Consider the following 18,776-nt stretch of genomic DNA (forward strand, 5'->3'; position numbering starts at 1 on the left):
CCTCAAGGAGAGTAATTCAGCAATACCCAAAAGAGGTCACTGTGACCCAATTTTCAGGCTTGAATTACTTTTGTATTTTACTCTATACTAGCCTCAATATTGTCAGCTATTCCAAATGTACTCATGTTAACAAGTAAACACTTTGTATATTTATGTATTTATTTATTTTGGAATTACTGGTACCATGGGTTGATGAAAATATAGATCTGTGTTGACTGCTCCGGTGGCCTAGTGGTTAGAGCGTCCGCCTCGGAAGCGGGAGGTCGTGGGTTCGATCTCTGGCCGAGTCATACCAAAGACTTACAAAACTGGTACTAACAGCTGCCTTGCTTGGCGCTCAGCATTAAGAGGTTAGTGTTAGGACTGGTCGGCCTGGTGTCAGGATAATGTGACTGGGTGGGACATCATGCCACATGTCTGCGGCATGATGCCCCAGTGCATAGACATCACTAAAAACTGCCACACTGCAGACATCGTAGTGATATGACTGAAAAATTGTTAAAGCTACATTAAAAATCCAAATCACACACACACACACACACACAAACACACACACACACACACATCTGTGTTTTTTTTTTAGTTCACCTGGCCATAAGGCCAAATGAACTTATGGTCCTTCATCCATCATGCATTGTCTGCTATCTGTTCATAATTGTTATATCTGACTTCTCAAAAACAGCTTGACTAATTTGCACATGATTGTACAGTAGATTTCCGACATTAAGACTTTTCAGACTTTTTTCAGTGGATGCTAGCCTGCTATCCAGTATGTCTTCCGTTGATAAACATATACAAATATTTAAACAACTTTTTCTTGAAAACCAGAATTTGACCAAATTTGACAGAAAATTTAGCTGCCATTACTACAAACTGAAAAACATTTGAATGACATCTTGAAAAACACTGTACAGAATTTGTCCAATTTTGACAGAAAGCATCCTTGTAATGAGGGCTTTCAAGTTTGTACAAAAAATTGAGACCTGCCTTAAAAAAAAACTGACAATGTTACTAAGAATATAAAAACTTGTAAAGAACCTCTCTGTAAAATTTGACCCTATTCAGTGCAAAGTATTATGGTGCTAATGGTTTCAGATGTATAGAGATGATGCAGAATAGTGATAAAACATGTCTGCCATTACTAAATTTAGAAAATCCTTTTAATGTTTTCTCAAAAACCAACAAGAGAATTTGACCAAATGTGACAGAAAGCCTTTTAAAAGCTTTTACAAATGATGCTAATCTGCCATCAAATATGGCTGCTGTTAGGAAAAAATTAAAACCTTGAATATCTTCTAAAAACATATTGTCTGAATTTGACCAAATTAGACAGAAAGAGCCCTAGCTTGATATTTATTCAAATGATCCATAATAAGATATAATGCAGCTACCATTGCTAAAACTAGTAAAACATTTTACATAACTTATCACAATAACCTGCTGAACAGAAATCGACCAACTTTTACACAAAGTATCCTGACCTAAAGGCATTCCAGTATTGGACAGGTGATACTGATATACAATCTTGTATGGCATTTCAGTATTGGACAGGTGATACTGATATACAGTCATATATGGTATTTCAGTATTGGACAGGTGATACTGATATACAGTCATATATGGCATTTCAGTATTGGACAGGTTATACTGATATAATCATATATGGCATTTCAGTATTGGACAGGTGATACTGATATACAATCATATATGGCATTTTGCTATTGGACGGGTGATATTAATATACAATCATATATGGCATTTCGCTATTGGACAGGTGATACTGATATACAATCATATATGGTTGTAGATACAAAAACTGGAGAAACTTTGAAACAATTGTTTTGATATTATATGCCATCAGAATCATTTGAAGAAATCACAATAGAAAGCATCCTACTGAGCCAGATTTCATTTTCAACAGCTCTTGCATTGGTCTGTTAGGTAGATATTGACCAGATGAGCAATCTCGGGCCCTCATTGGTCTCTTATCTATATTTGTTAAGAATTTAGATGATTTTTCATGCTAATTTTAAGAAAATTAGTACATTTGAACATCAAAATTACAAACACTTTATGAAATCTCAAGCAGTGAAACTTTTTATTATAGTTTTTGCCTAAATTTTAATATTTTTTTTGTGTTAGTTTCTCTCAGTTTTACAATCATTTCAGCATGCTTTTTCAAAAATTAGACATTTACTTTACCCATTTTTAACCTGACATAAGGCCAGGAGAATAACGTTAATAGTGATGTCTGTGGACTAGGTGGTTTCCTGCTTGATAATTTCAGGCTGCTGCATGACTCAAACTTCACAGATGGGTAGGCCTTTAATAGGGGAAGGACTGTTTTGCTTGTGGGGGGGGGGAATTAAAGGTTCCTGGAGTCCAAATCGTGATTTTATTTTCTGCATGATACATCAAGGTTCCTGCATCCAGTTTTTCATCAGACTTTATGAATACACTAAATTGATTTTAAGGTCAGATTTTCAGGGGTCAGGGTCACAGGAACTGAAACTAAGATTGTGATTCTCACATGATAAATCAAGTTTCTCCAGCTGTTTTTAATCAAAGTATTTAGTTAGGCTGCACTCAGAGGCAGCATCTTATAGATTTAAGGGTCAGAAGGGCAATGTACAAATGATAATTATACATTATATATATATATATATATATATATATATATATATATATATATATATATATATATATATATGGGTGGGCTGCAGAACATCTAAAGTGAATGTCTTTATTGGCACAGATGTCTAAAGTGTATGTCATCATTGCCATAGACATCTGAAGTACCCGGTATATGTCATCATTGGCATAGATGTCTGAAGTATATGTCATCATTGGCATAGATGTCTGAAGTATATGTCATCTTTGGCATAGATGTCTGAAATATATGTCATCATTAGCATAGATGTCTAAAGTATATGTCATCATTGGCACAGATGACCTCATCCAGTATTGTCCATTTTCTTTAACAAGATAATGTCTGATGTAGTCCATCAGGTAATTATATATTGCTTGGCTGACCTCATCCAACATTGCCCATGTACTTTAACAGGATAATGTCTGATGTAGTCCATCAGGTAATTATATATTGCTTGGCTGACTTCATCCAACATTGCCCATGTACTTTAACAGGATAATGTCTGATGTAGTCCATCAGGCAGTTATATATCACACTTGCAATGATTATTGATTGACAGGCAGTGGAATAAACTCAGTAATCACCATTTAAAGTTATACAGAATCAAATTCTAAAATAATTAACTGAAATAGTTTGATTTACATGCCCTTAGTTTGATCTACATGTCTTCATGAAATTGTTGATTCTCCATGCCCTTATGACTTTGTGACCTCATCTTTAGTAATTACTAAGGACTGTTATTGTTTGTATTTTCAGGCCTACTTAATGAAGGACTACACCTTGTCCATCCTTTTCCTGACTCAGAGCCTAGACCCAGATGGGGTTCCCAAGGGGAAGAATGGGTCTGAGACCAGCAGCCGCACTCATGGACCTGAGATCAGAGAGTTTGTTCATACCCTGATTTATGTTTTGTCACATTGTGGACACTTTACTGATGCTCTGAGCAAAGCTATCCTTCCTGTGATAGACAGGTATTATCTGCTTGGACACTTCATAACAACTCTTGTTTCTTCTCAGTATAATTGCATAAGTTGCCATAGTTTTATCTTTAGGAGTGCACATAGGGCACTGTTGAAAAGCTGTTGTTTTGTTATGGATCTGAGAGAGCTGTCATTGAACTCTAACTTCCAAACAGTTATAAACAGGGCTCCCACACTACTGGAAAATTGGGGAAGGTGGGGAGAAAGAATATATTTGTTACCAACCCTTCAGTTGTGCAAATTTTAATGAAAGTTGCACAGATAAAAGAAACCTAAGAATTTTCACTTCATGACAGAAAATACATAACTGAGTCATAATTGTAACGATAGTGAGATACATTTATTACGTTCTTGCAGAACTCTGAAGTCAGGTAAGATACTATTGCCATATTGGTCATTTGGGTGCTTGCCTTAAACATATATGTAAAATCAGTCCAGCACTAAGGCAGTCAGATTGGTCAGGTGGACTGGTTCATCTTAAGTCCTTCTATATAGGTATCTTTTCATATGTGAAGATAAGAAGATCAGTCTAGCATCACAATGTACCAACACATTGGTTTATATATATATATATATATATATATATATATATATATATATATATATATATATATATATATATATATATATATATATATGTTTATATCATTTTTTTAAAGCCACCTTCAAAATGCTTTTTACTCTTAATTTTTTTTTTCTTTTTTCCATGTCATGAAAACTTGTAGAAAGGTGCATCTAACTATTTAAGCTTAGTTTAAGGTTTCATAAACTTTGAAATAGGTGAGAAATCTTTGGTGGTGCCAAACATTTCACAAATACAGTTCTTATCCACCCAATAAAACTAAAAATTATTCATGTGGTAGTATTCCACTTACATATCCACACATACATACATCCACCTACAAATATACACATATCCACATATATGTACACCCACCTACATAAGCACACATATCCACACATACAGCCACCTACATATGCACACATATGTACATCCACCTACATATACACACATATCCACACATGCAGCCACCTACAGATACACACACACATCCACACATACATTCATCCATGTACATTGACTCAGTTCTTATCATCGCATAAAACTAGTCAGTATTGACTCGGTTCAGTCAGTATTTAATCAGTTCTTATCTACCCCATAAAACTAGTCAGTATTGGATCAATTCTTATCCACCCCATAAAACTAGTCAGTATTGGATCAATTCTTATCTACCCCATAAAACTAGTCAGTATTGGATCAATTCTTATCCATCCCATAAAACTAGTCAGTATTGGATCAGTTCTTATCCACCCCATAAAACTAGTCAGTATTGGATCAATTCTTATCCACCCCATAAAACTAGTCAGTATTGGATCAATTCTTATCCATCCCATAAAACTAGTCAGTATTGGATCAATTCTTATCCACCCCATAAAACTAGTCAGTATTGGATCAATTCTTATCCACCCCATAAAACTAGTCAGTATTGGATCAATTCTTATCCACCCCATAAAACTAGTCAGTATTGGATCAATTCTTATCCACCCCATAAAACTAGTCAGTATTGGATCAATTCTTATCCATCCCATAAAACTAGTCAGTATTGGATCAGTTCTTATCCACCCCATAAAACTAGTCAGTATTGGATCAATTCTTGTCCATCCCATAAAACTAGTCAGTATTGGATCAATTCTTATCTACCCCATAAAACTAGTCAGTATTGGATCAGTTCTTATCCATCCCATAAAACTAGTCAGTATTGGATCAATTCTTATCTACCCCATAAAACTAGTCAGTATTGGATCAGTTCTTATCCATCCCATAAAACTAGTCAGTATTGGATCAATTCTTATCCATCCCATAAAACTAGTCAGTATTGGATCAGTTCTTATCCACCCCATAAAACTAGTCAGTATTGGATCAATTCTTATCCACCCCATAAAACTAGTCAGTATTGGATCAATTCTTATCCACCCCATAAAACTAGTCAGTATTGGATCAGTTCTTATCCATCCCATAAAACTAGTCAGTATTGGATCAGTTCTTATCCACCCCATAAAACTAGTCAGTACTGGATCAGTTCTTATCCACCCCATAAAACTAGTCAGTATTGGATCAATTCTTATCCATCCCATAAAACTAGTCAGTATTGGATCAGTTCTTATCCACCCCATAAAACTAGTCAGTATTGGATCAGTTCTTATCCACCCCATAAAACTAGTCAGTATTGGATCAGTTCTTATCCATCTCATAAAACTAGTCAGTATTGGATCAATTCTTATCCATCCCATAAAACTAGTCAGTATTGGATCAGTTCTTATCCACCCCATAAAACTAGTCAGTACTGGATCAGTTCTTATCCACCCCATAAAACTAGTCAGTATTGGATCAATTCTTATCCATCCCATAAAACTAGTCAGTATTGGATCAGTTCTTATCCACCCCATAAAACTAGTCAGTATTGGATCAGTTCTTATCCACCCCATAAAACTAGTCAGTATTGGATCAGTTCTTATCCATCTCATAAAACTAGTCAGTATTGGATCAATTCTTATCCACCCCATAAAACTAGTCAGTATTGGATCAATTCTTATCCACCCCATAAAACTAGTCAGTATTGGATCAGTTCTTATCCACCCCATAAAACTAGTCAGTACTGGATCAGTTCTTACCCACCCCATAAAACTAGTCAGTATTCTAGAACAGTTTTGAAAAAGATGAGAAAAAGTCTTTGGAGGCATTGCATAAAGGGCACATGCTTGTAGAGATTTTCAATTGGTCAAATAAAATGAATTTTAATAATGGTAAAAAACTAGTCAGTATTGGATCAGTTCTTATCCATCCCATAAAACTAGTCAGTATTGGATCAGTTCTTATCCACCCCATAAAACTAGTCAGTATTGGATCAATTCTTATCCATCCCATAAAACTAGTCAGTATTGGATCAATTCTTATCTACCCCATAAAACTAGTCAGTATTGGATCAGTTCTTATCCATCCCATAAAACTAGTCAGTATTGGATCAATTCTTATCTACCCCATAAAACTAGTCAGTATTGGATCAATTCTTATCCATCCCATAAAACTAGTCAGTATTGGATCAATTCTTATCCATCCCATAAAACTAGTCAGTATTGGATCAGTTCTTATCCACCCCATAAAACTAGTCAGTATTGGATCAATTCTTATCCACCCCATAAAACTAGTCAGTATTGGATCAATTCTTATCCACCCCATAAAACTAGTCAGTATTGGATCAATTCTTATCCATCCCATAAAACTAGTCAGTATTGGATCAGTTCTTATCCACCCCATAAAACTAGTCAGTACTGGATCAGTTCTTATCCACCCCATAAAACTAGTCAGTATTGGATCAATTCTTATCCATCCCATAAAACTAGTCAGTATTGGATCAGTTCTTATCCACCCCATAAAACTAGTCAGTATTGGATCAGTTCTTATCCACCCCATAAAACTAGTCAGTATTGGATCAGTTCTTATCCATCTCATAAAACTAGTCAGTATTGGATCAATTCTTATCCACCCCATAAAACTAGTCAGTATTGGATCAATTCTTATCCACCCCATAAAACTAGTCAGTATTGGATCAGTTCTTATCCACCCCATAAAACTAGTCAGTACTGGATCAGTTCTTACCCACCCCATAAAACTAGTCAGTATTCTAGAACAGTTTTGAAAAAGATGAGAAAAAGTCTTTGGAGGCATTGCATAAAGGGCACATGCTTGTAGAGATTTTCAATTGGTCAAATAAAATGAATTTTGATAATGGTAGTGACCTCAGGAACTTATTTTAAAGATATTTAAAATATATTTTCTTTGAAAAAAAATTGGGAACCACGCTGGAGGGATTGGTTTTGGTGAGAAGTCTTTGGTAGGGACAAACCTTTCACAAATAAAATTTTTCAAAGAAGGTTACCATCTCTAAACGCTTATAAGCCAAATCAAAATCCAGAAAACAAAGATCCTGATTTGCAGTTGCATAATGCGCCTGTAGATCAGAATCTGTGTTGTTTGTTCTACTGATTACTCCTGACAAAGTGCACAGACCAAGATTTTCCAGCATATTATATGATGGCAAATCTGGGTCTCTGCAGTTTGCAGTTGGACTTGACTTGGGAGCAAGTATATATGGTAAGTGACCTCTATGACCACTGTGAAAGTAAAGATTTAACATCACAGGTATTGCTTGAATAATTTAGCTTGGCCATATCATCTAACTCTTTAGTAAATGTTATACATAATTATGTAAAATACTAAAATATGTAAAATAAGACTTTCCATTCTAAACATTTTTCTTGACAGCATCTTAACTATTTCCAGTTGTATGTCCTATCCATACTGATTTAGTATTTTCAGTATCTACACTGAGACCTAGACTCATATTCGTAAATAAGATCAAGCACTCACTTAAGGGACTTTACAGCCTTGAAAGTGTGCAGAAAATCATATTCGTAATAGAGTTCTGTCAGAGTGGTTTGTTTTTGTCATATATATATATTAACCATTAGTCATATACTCCATGAGTATCGAGGGACCAATCACATACAGCTTTGCTCATTTAAAATGGTTGGTTTGGTCATGTGACTTGATCATCTGTGGATTTGTCATGTGACGTTCATGTGATGAAATATCTCATATGACTATTATCATGGTTCAACAATGTGCCACTTTACACAAGGGATGGATTAATTGACAGTATTCTGAGCTATTCGGCTTAGAGTATATAATTAATATGCATTAACATCAGATATTCTGATGTTAATGCATGGATTCTGCCTGTTAGGCATAAGGAGACCATAGTATTTCAATAGTCAATGGCTGGACTGTTCATTAACATTTGTAACCTTATATAATTGCACAGCATTATCATTTTAATTACATGAGATGGATTATAGAAATAGAAAGTTGGCCATTCATGATAAGTTTCTATGATACTGTATTTGATTATGTCCTTACATAGACAATTCTGAATACTTCTTTTCTTTTTTAATTTATACTTTAAAGAATTTGTTTTCTTTTTTTTTAGATGTAAAGATTGGAGCTGCTTTGATACAAAACATGCACATGGGAAAGAAGAGATAGTAAGTTTGTTGTTTATTTTTATTTTCATTTGACTAATCAAGTATAAAACAAATGAGATTTGTATTCAGATAGGAAATAATGTACAGATTATAAGTAAACAGAATTTGTTGAATGTCTCTTTAGGCATTTTAAACCCCATGTAGCAAAAAATGCACAGGATGGCAAATTGTTTTATGGCAGGGGTCAGACTGCCAAGAGTTTCACGCATAATTGCTTCTAATCCTGCTGCTTCACACTTCCAACAAAAGAGCTTAAGGTATACACTGCCATGCAATCCCAACAATGCATACTCTTAAGGTATACACTGCCATGCAATCCCAACAATGCATACTCTTAAGGTATACACTGCCATGCAATCCCAACAATGCATACTCTTAAGGTATACACTGCCATGCAATCCCAACAATGCATACTCTTAAGCATCAAACAAAATCACAACTTTAAATGGTTGACATTGCTGTAAAATAAAAACCGTTGTGGCTTTGTTTAAAAAAAAACTAATTACACAGAAAACAAAAGAAAAGAAAAGATCAATTAAACAAGCAAAACAATTATTTTGTTTAATAGATTGTTTAATTAGTTGATCAGTAGTAAAAATAACCAATCAAATATGTTTGAATGCATAAATCACTAGACATGATTCAATACCATTTAGTTGGTGAATTTCCTATTACATGTAGATGTTCCTTTTAAAGGCTTCATCTTTTTATGTTAAATTTTGACCAAGTTATTGTTCTTATTTCATCCATATTAAATTTACACAACATCGTATTCTTGTAACCATCATAGAACTATGCAACATATTTTGACACAGTTTGGTATATATGTTTTCTCTTAGATCTGGATTGCCTTTTTTTTATTAGTTTTTGTCTGATCAGCTCTGATTTGAATAGACATTGACTGTTACCTGTATATCTTCACATGGAAGGCTATAACTAGCATATCTCTGTAACCATTACACATAATTGGACGTCATTGGTAGATGTATTGTCTATTACATGTAGATATGCATTTTCAAGGTTTTATTTTTTTCTGTCCAATTTTTACAGAACATATGCCATTTTTCCATCAATATTACATTTCCACTACAGCAGATCATTGTAACCAGCATAGCTCAGAAATGAATTCAAAGGCAAAATTTGGTGTGTATATTGTCTAATAGCCCCAGATATGCCTTTTATGGATTTTATCTTGTCAACTCCATTTTTAATAGAGTTATGGCCCCTGGCAATTACCTTGATATCTTCACACGAGATGTTGTTTGTACTCAGCAGAACTGTGCAACCCTTACTCATAATTGGAGGTGGATGAATTGCCTATCACATGTATGTATCTTTTTAAGGTTTCATCTTTGGGTCCAGTTTTGATGGAGTTATTGCCCTTCTTCAATCAATAATACATTATGAACCATTGAGGATGTTCTCATGCAGTTTGGTGTGTACATTGTCCCATATGCTTATATATGCTATTTATGGTGGTTTTTTTTGTCAAATCCATTTTGGATAAAGATACTGCCCTTAAAAGGCAAACCTCATCTTTTGAATAGTAATTGATATATACTATATGAAATATGATTTATTTATGGCCCCCCAATGCAGGTGCAGAAAGGGGCATATTGTTTTGCTGCTATCTGTCTGTCCTTAGTATATCAAAGTACCCGTATACATATATGTCCATCCTGGACTCATTTTGCAAGAAAGCTCAAAATTAATGTGGGCCCAAGTTGGCCCAGTGATCAAAGACACTTCCTTAACAGCTCACTCATTTATCACCTCTTTCTGTGTGTGATCGAGTGCTTGGCAAATGCGGGTATGGGAGACAGCTTGCAAGTAGCTGGGTTGATGATTCTTCTGGGTTCTTCCACATCCAGATTCATTAGCTGCCATATAAAGCATATCCTTTGCTAAAAAATGGTGTTAAACCCACAAAATCACAAAAACTATTAGATTTAGAACCATGAAATTTTAAGCACATTGTCATGGTCTTACATAGACTTCATTAGTCATTTTTTCCTTATTTTTTTCGTCACTTTATAAACATTTTATATTAAACTTTTGACTTTTTGAAATCATAAAGCTAAAACCAGTTGAGATAGCCAAGTGAAATTGTGTAAGCCTGTTTGTACTTACTGTATTTGCCGGCCTATAAGACAATACTCTTTTACCAGAAAATCTTAGCTTTGTCTTATAATCTGAATTGACTTGTATATGGATTATGTCATCTGAATCGCTTTATCATATTTTTGATATGGAAAATAACTCTCTAAGAGTATGAAAAATAATATGTAAAAATAATTTCATTTTGTGGAACAGATCATGTATGAAATAATATAGGATCCCACATTGAATATTTTAAACAATTACTTGATCGTCTGTATTAAAAATTAACATAGATCAAATGTAATTGTGCTAAAACAGCATGCACCAGTAATGTATGTTGTTTGGTACATTGTTTGTAATAGAAGTTGTTTAAATTTGATTACATATATGTGTTAGAATTTACAAGTTAGAAGATGCATAACCATGACAAAGACATATTCCATAACAGTTTTCTTCTTGCACTGCATGATTAAATAAAACTTATGTCCCATTGAGAGAGAGAAACAGACAGACAGACAGACAGATCTCTTCATGATTGTCCACTTTCCTGATGACTGATCTTACTCATGTACAAGTGCAGTACCATTTTCCATTATCAATTAATAACCTTTGGTAAGCAATTCCTTCTAGTTTTTGTTGCCACTTCCATTAATTAAAAGAATCACATGGCTTTGTATTGGTATATACATGCTAATTAAATATGCTATGGCTGTATTCAGTCATTCCAAGATAACACCTGATGAAGGTCAAGATTCGGCAGACCAGATCAGATTAGTGAAGCTACCAATAGGGAAATGAGGCTACCCATGGGTATTATAAATACCGTACCATATAATGAAAGGAAATGCCAGGTGGTTAATCATATAAATTTCTTCACCTATGACATTTTTTAACTTGCTGACAGAACAGACAGCAATTTAAAGTACATCTAGCATGAGCATAGATCAAAAACAATTGCCGCCTAAGCACTGGAAGAGTACATGCACTTTAAACAAAATCTTATTTGTTGGGAATGGAGAGGTTGTTATACTTGCAAAGAAAATTAGACAGTAGAATGGTCATTCTTGGGATTTAACCTAATGTAGTCTAAATGAATATTGTGAACATTAAAACCTTGAAGGTGTATGGTATGTATTTTCATAGTTGACATTTACTGTTTCATTTATTAATGTTTTCTGTCTTTGACAATAGCTTCAGCATCAGGGGGGCAATATGGTATAAAATTTTTTTAAAAAACCTTGAAGAGCTGAACATCTCTCTCATATATTGGACCATATTTTATTTTGATCACAAGGTGCAAAAAGAAAAATGTGATAAAATGCATATGCATCCTTCTCTCTGTATCTCTCTCCCACCCACCCAAAAAAATGGAAAAAAGCATTTATACAGATATTCACAGTTTATACAGATATTTCAATGTTTATACATATATTTACATTGTACATACATTACACGGCTTATACAGATATTTCAATGTTTATACATATATTTACATTGTACATACATTACACAGCTTATACAGATATTTCAATGTTTATACATATATTTACATTGTATGTACATTACACAGCTTATACAGATATTTCAATGTTTATACATATATTTACATTGTACATACATTACACAGCTTATACAGATATTTATACATATATTTACATTGTATGTACATTACACAGCTTATACAGATATTTCAATGTTTATACATATATTTACATTGTACATACATTACACAGCTTATACAGATATTTATACATATATTTACATTGTACATACATTACACAGCGTATACAGATATTTCAATGTTTATACATATATTTACATTGTATGTACATTACACAGCTTATACAGATATTTCAATGTTTATACATATATTTACATTGTACATACATTACACAGCTTATACAGATATTTATACATATATTTACATTGTATGTACATTACACAGCTTATACAGATATTTCAATGTTTATACATATATTTACATTGTACATACATTACACAGCTTATACAGATATTTATACATATATTTACAGTGTACATACATTACACAGCTTATACAGATATTTATACATATATTTACATTGTACATACATTACACAGCTTATACAGATATTTCAATGTTTATACATATATTTACATTGTATGTACATTACACAGCTTATACAGATATTTATACATATATTTACAGTTCATATGGATATTTACATCATTTTTCAGATACCATTATGGATGGAGTCAGTATTTTCTGTTATGAGACCATTTATAGTGAGGTAAGTATGCTGAAAATTTATCATTTGTTAGGTTTGTTAGGTTTCCTTGAACTAGGAAACTTATTATATGTTATACAGTGTGACCCTGCTATAACACGGTAGTTGGGGTCCATAGAACCCGACCGCATTATAGACCGAAACATGTTATAACCAACCAAGTCAGTTAACTGATGAAAATGATGCATTTTCCTAAAATATGGCGGTGTGTGTGTGTGTGTGTGTGTGTGTGTGTGTGTGTGTGTGTGTAATAAAAGCAGGAGCAAAAATGCATGATTTTGATTAGATGAAGGCAAGCTAGTCTGAAAATTACTTGTATATAGACAACTTACATTTGTGTAATACAATCCATAATCCGTTAGGTACTGCAATTGGATATAATAAATCCATGAATTTGAGTATAGACCACATGTTAGAAATTTCATATTTGTCTCGTATTTCATTAGGAAACACAAATAACATATATTTTTTTAAAATGGTAGTCCTCGTTTTGATCTATGTCTGATTGTCACTTAAAAATTCACTACAATTGTCACAAATAGAACACGGTGCTAACTTCCTCTGATGAAAGATTATTTAGTTTTAATAAAGATTGTAGTCGGGTTTCTTTGATGAATTGAGCATGTGTTATTGAAGTTACTGGTAAAGGACAGCTTTGGAGAACCAAACAGATGTATGTTTCTCTTTGCAGTGGCAACATCAAATAACTGTAGAGCATCAACTGAGACTGATTTTTTTCTCATTTGCTTAGTATTGTACAGAAAGATCACTGCTTTTAAGGTGATCAGTTTTCTTTGAAGTTTCAGCAAAACTATTTTTTCTGGTTACATTTTAAAAACAAAAGGAAAGAGCTGTCGTTTTTTCGAGTATAGCAGTTACTTTTCCTGCTTTTGAAAGTTGGTCGATTGTATCTAGTCCCGGTAGCATTGACAGACCAACAAGTAGATCTCCATTTTTGTTTGAGTTTTTTTGTGTGTTAGTTTTGTGACATTTCTGGTGGCGGAATGATACTTCCTTTCACGCATGCATCAGAATTTTTTTTAACGAGGCCAACAGGCGATGAATACACAGGTGTTCTGTTCTGACAAGGATTACTACAGAAAATATGAGTGTTCTGAAGGATTTAATTTATTGAGCAAATAGAAGAGAATTTTACTTACCATCCACACACAGAAGTATGTAAAAATAAATATTTTAATTACTAGCTTATGGTTAATAATCCAACACTATTTCGTTGGAAAGCTCTGTTACGAGATAGTACCTCCTCTGGTTTATCTTCGCTACCAGAAATGTTTTAAAAAACAAAATGCAGAGATCTTAAGCATACAGTACTCAGGCCAGATGTCAGAATAAGTGGAGTATGATATAACTCTGCACTAATGGTTGATATAAACAACGAATTTGTGTATCTAAAATTATTTAAATTCCAGTGCATGTTATATCAAGTTTGTGGCTTCCTTTCATTGTGCCTCTGAATTTCTTCTCTCCAAATCAAAGTTGTAAATACAAGTTTAAACAGCCAACAATGTTCGGTGGGGGGGGGAATAACCAGATGGTATATTTTGTCACCAGTAATGAAAATAAGTCGCAACTTTCGACATCAGCAAAGCCCAGTGTGATCCTTGAATAAACTTTTTACTCATTATTTTTCGTACTTTTACGGAGAAAAAAACTGTTTCTTTACGAGATAAATACATGTATTTGAAATTGTGGGAGCCATGGCATGATCTTATATTAGAATTCTCTCTTCCCCAAAAATGATAATAAACTTTTTAAATGTTACTTTTCGTACTTTTAAGAAAGAAAAAGTCACGATACAACTGTGTTATATCCAAATTTGTGTTATAACAGAGCGTGCTATAGTGGGACTACACTGTACCAAGAACATAAACTGTGAAAATATTTTAGGTTTGAATATGACTAGATATTACTTCTGTTGAATTATATTAAAAATTTAGCTTGATCAGTTCTTGTTTATAAACAGCAGGGTTTGCACAGTCATTAAAGGTCATTGAAAGTCATTGAGAAATGAACACCTCAATTCAAGGTTTTGAAAGTCAGTGATATTTCACCTAGGTCATTGAAAGTCATTGAATTTTAGAGATTTTGTTTGTTTTTTAAAAAGTGATGGAAAATTTTACTTTTGAGTCATTTATTTTACATTGTGTGATGATTGGAAGTACAGTTTCATTTTCTGTCATTATGCTAGCAATTCCACTGTTAATGTAATCCACATGAAATTTAATTGTACAAGACATTCTGTCATAGTTTAAATGATGCATCGAGGAAGTTTTACAAATGCATGTTTAAAATATGGGCTACCTAGACAATCCAAAAGGGTTCGATCCAAGCTCAGTTCATCTTTGATGATTCAGTTTGGCAAATAGGCCTACTGGCGGATGATAGTGATGGCAGTTTATTTTAAAGCTATGAATTACATCAGATTATTGGAGGTAGAAAAGTGAGAAGTTTAGCTACCTGATGCACCTGAATCGAATGGGTCATACATGTAATCAAAACTAGAACTGACCTTATTTTGTAAGCTCAAAAATATGTTACACTACAAATATATGTCAACCTTTTGACCAAAATTGGCACACCATACAACAAATTCATAATGTTTCAAACACTTGATATGTAAACTCAATGAGTATGATCCTGAAGATTGCCTTGATAATAACATTAGCTGATTTGACAAAGGGCCCATAGAACAGCTGGAATGGTACACTATGCAAGAAATGTCCCAAATAAACAACATGGTGGAAGGAGGGCAAGTGGGTGGTTCTTTCCGCAAATAATCTTCAAAATTCAATGTAGCATCTGCACTGAAAGGAATGCATCTCTACAGGTGTATCAGTTATATGAATGACGCCTAACTGACAATGTTTGAACACATGCTTCAACTGAGTCATCTTTGTTACGTGAATACATTTGCTGTTTTGTATTTTTTTAGACCCATTCAGGCAGTGTGTTTGGGTATCTTTGTTACATGAATACATTTGCTGCCTTGTATTTTTTTAGACCCATTCAGGCAGTGTGTTTGGGTATCTTTGTTACGTGAATACATTTGCTGTTTGGTTAGAGCGTCCGCCTCGGATGCGGGAGGTCGTGGGTTCGATCCCTGGCCGAGTCATACCAAAGACTTACAAAAATGGTACTAACAGCTGCCTCGCTTGGCGCTCAGCATTAAGAGGTTAGTGTTAGGACTGGTCGGCCCGGTGTCAGGATAATGTGACTGGGTGGGACATCATGCCACATGTCTGCGGCATGATGCCCCAGTGCTAGACATCACTAAAAACTGCCACACTGCAGACATCGTAGCGACATGACTGAAAAATTGTTAAAGCTATGTTAAAAATCCAAATCACACACACACATTTGCTGTTTTGTATTTAGGCCCTTCCAGGCACTTTGATCAGGTATCTATGTTACATGAATACATTTATAGCTTTGATTACAAATTCTTTTGTCCACACTTTTGTAAGTTGTCATCAAAATTACAAATCTTTGTGACACGTGCTTTTGTTAGATGATGTAAACTACTGCTTTAAATTTCAACACTAAAAATATATTTCTATTAAGTCTGATAGTCATCTTTTTTCATTTTGCCTTGAAGGGTGCTAGCTCCAGTAGTGAAGTTTGTGTTGTCCTATCAACCAGATGGTAAGCTTATCAAGCCATTCTCTGCTGTCCTAGAGGAGCTTCCATGTGGATGTCGTGTTCAAGAAGACCCTACTCCAAAATATAAACAGACTGATGGTTTGTACATCTATAGACACATTAGTGACTTTTGTTTTCTAAACTTATGAGCAACACATGACCTATAAAGGACATGATCTTGCATCTGATTGACCGATATTTTTACTGTACTAAAAGGTGTTGTTTTTTTTTTTATCAGATATTTGTAAAACTAAAGAGGTAGAACATTTTTAAAAATCCATGATTTTCCATGGGCAATTAGCTTTGAAAATCTGGTTGCCTAGGAGATTTTTCTTGTTGCCCAGTATATTATTGTAGTTGCCCCCAAGATTGTTGTAATCAAATTATGTAACAACTGTTGCCATATATATATATATATTTAGCTCTAATTTAACACAATACTTCTAAGTCACCATCAGTCCCACTAACAGAAAGTGTTGCACATGTTTTTAATGTATTTGAGTTAGCAAATTAGAGAAAATTGAAAATTATTTTCACGTTTGTCTTGTTGTACATCAGTTACATAAAAGTTCCCTGACTAAGAACTTATCCACATTTGATGTTTATCCAAGTTGACATCATTACTGTTCATGTTATCATTAGTATGATACTATTAATCCTGTTTCTATACAGTCAGGGAACTGATAGCTTCTGCATGGCATTTTTGTTCAGCCATTATTCAAAAAGTCAATATAGTATGAAACAACAGCTGTTTAACTATATAAATTTGCCATAAAAAATAAATAAATCCTCTCAAATATTGTATGAGAACAACTAAAATTTATTCCTTTAAAGACTGATGTTAAAATAGGAATAAAGAATTTCTGCTTACTTCTCTCATATAAAAAAGCTAAGATACAACAACATAACTAGGATGAGGGTCATTTTCCCATTCAATTCATAAACAAGATCCCTTCTAGAAACTTCCTAGGATAAAGACCACATAAACATGTTTACCTCCAAGCAATAATGACCTTAATATATAATCTAAAATGATAAGAATTTGATATGTAATATGTTGTTTTTAAAAAAAAGAACATTAGTCATATAGGCCTAACTCCTACCTTCAATTATGGATAAAGGTCAATCACACAATGCAAATTAAATGTACATAACACCAGATTTGACAGAGAATCCTGGCATAAAGGCATTTAACTTTTTTCTTAAATGATGTTGATCCACCATCAGTTATGGCTGCCATTACTTATAAAACTGTTAAATCACTTGTCCAAAACTACCAAACAGAGTTAAACCAAATTTCGTAGAAAGCATCCTGGCTTGAAGGTCTTTCAAATTTGAACATGTGAGTTGAATGCACGATCAAATATGGCCACTGATAGCAGCTGAATTAACTTTAAACTTTTTTTCCAAAAGCCACTTCACAGAATTTGATCAAATTGACAAAGAACCCAGGTATTTAGCACTTAGAAATTTGTTCAGATGATGCTAATTGTTTATACAATATGCCATTAATAAAAATATATAAATACTTTAAAAGTTTTTAAAAAAAATATACACATCCAAAACAAATTTAACAGTAAGTTTTCTGACATAAAACATTTTGTTTCATACAAATATGGCAGATATGTAGTTAAATATGGATGATTATACAACAAATAATAAAATATTCCTATATCTGTTTTTATAACCAGTCAACAGAATTTGTTGAAATTTTTGTGTTTGGAACCCCATTAACCCAGATTTCTTGGCAAACCTTTCATGCCTATAATTATGAGGCAGCTGTGACCTGATTGATAAATCACCAGAGAAGACAGTCTCTGCCTACTTATTAGCATAGCATTTAATAATAAAATGCTTTATAATGGCAACAACATTTATTGGAAGTAAAATAAATTTCTGGTATATACAGAAAAGTTTGTAAACATTACATGAAAAATTGTAATTTGTATATATTAGATGGTACCAGTTGTGACTGTGTAGGAGCAAATTGACAGGCTCTTATCCCAAATGTTTATT

General features: G+C 33.6%; 1 protein-coding gene across 2 annotated transcripts in view; it reads left to right on the forward strand.

Annotated features, from left to right (window-relative positions):
- The window catches only part of LOC149801796 (uncharacterized protein KIAA0825-like), a 136,291-nt gene that overhangs the window by 55,720 nt on the left and 61,795 nt on the right, over nucleotides 1-18,776 (forward strand). For both annotated transcript variants that reach the window (XM_089956141.1, XM_089956142.1), the window contains exons 16-19: nucleotides 3,407-3,621; nucleotides 8,679-8,733; nucleotides 13,051-13,103; nucleotides 16,717-16,859. In XM_089956141.1, the coding sequence (XP_089812267.1) occupies nucleotides 3,407-3,621; nucleotides 8,679-8,733; nucleotides 13,051-13,103; nucleotides 16,717-16,859 (466 nt within the window). The remainder of the gene's footprint in view (nucleotides 1-3,406; nucleotides 3,622-8,678; nucleotides 8,734-13,050; nucleotides 13,104-16,716; nucleotides 16,860-18,776) is intronic.

Source organism: Sinohyriopsis cumingii, chromosome 4, assembly GCF_028554795.1.
Source record: "Sinohyriopsis cumingii isolate HCF-2022 chromosome 4, ASM2855479v2, whole genome shotgun sequence".
NCBI classification, from domain to species: domain Eukaryota; kingdom Metazoa; phylum Mollusca; class Bivalvia; order Unionida; family Unionidae; genus Sinohyriopsis; species Sinohyriopsis cumingii.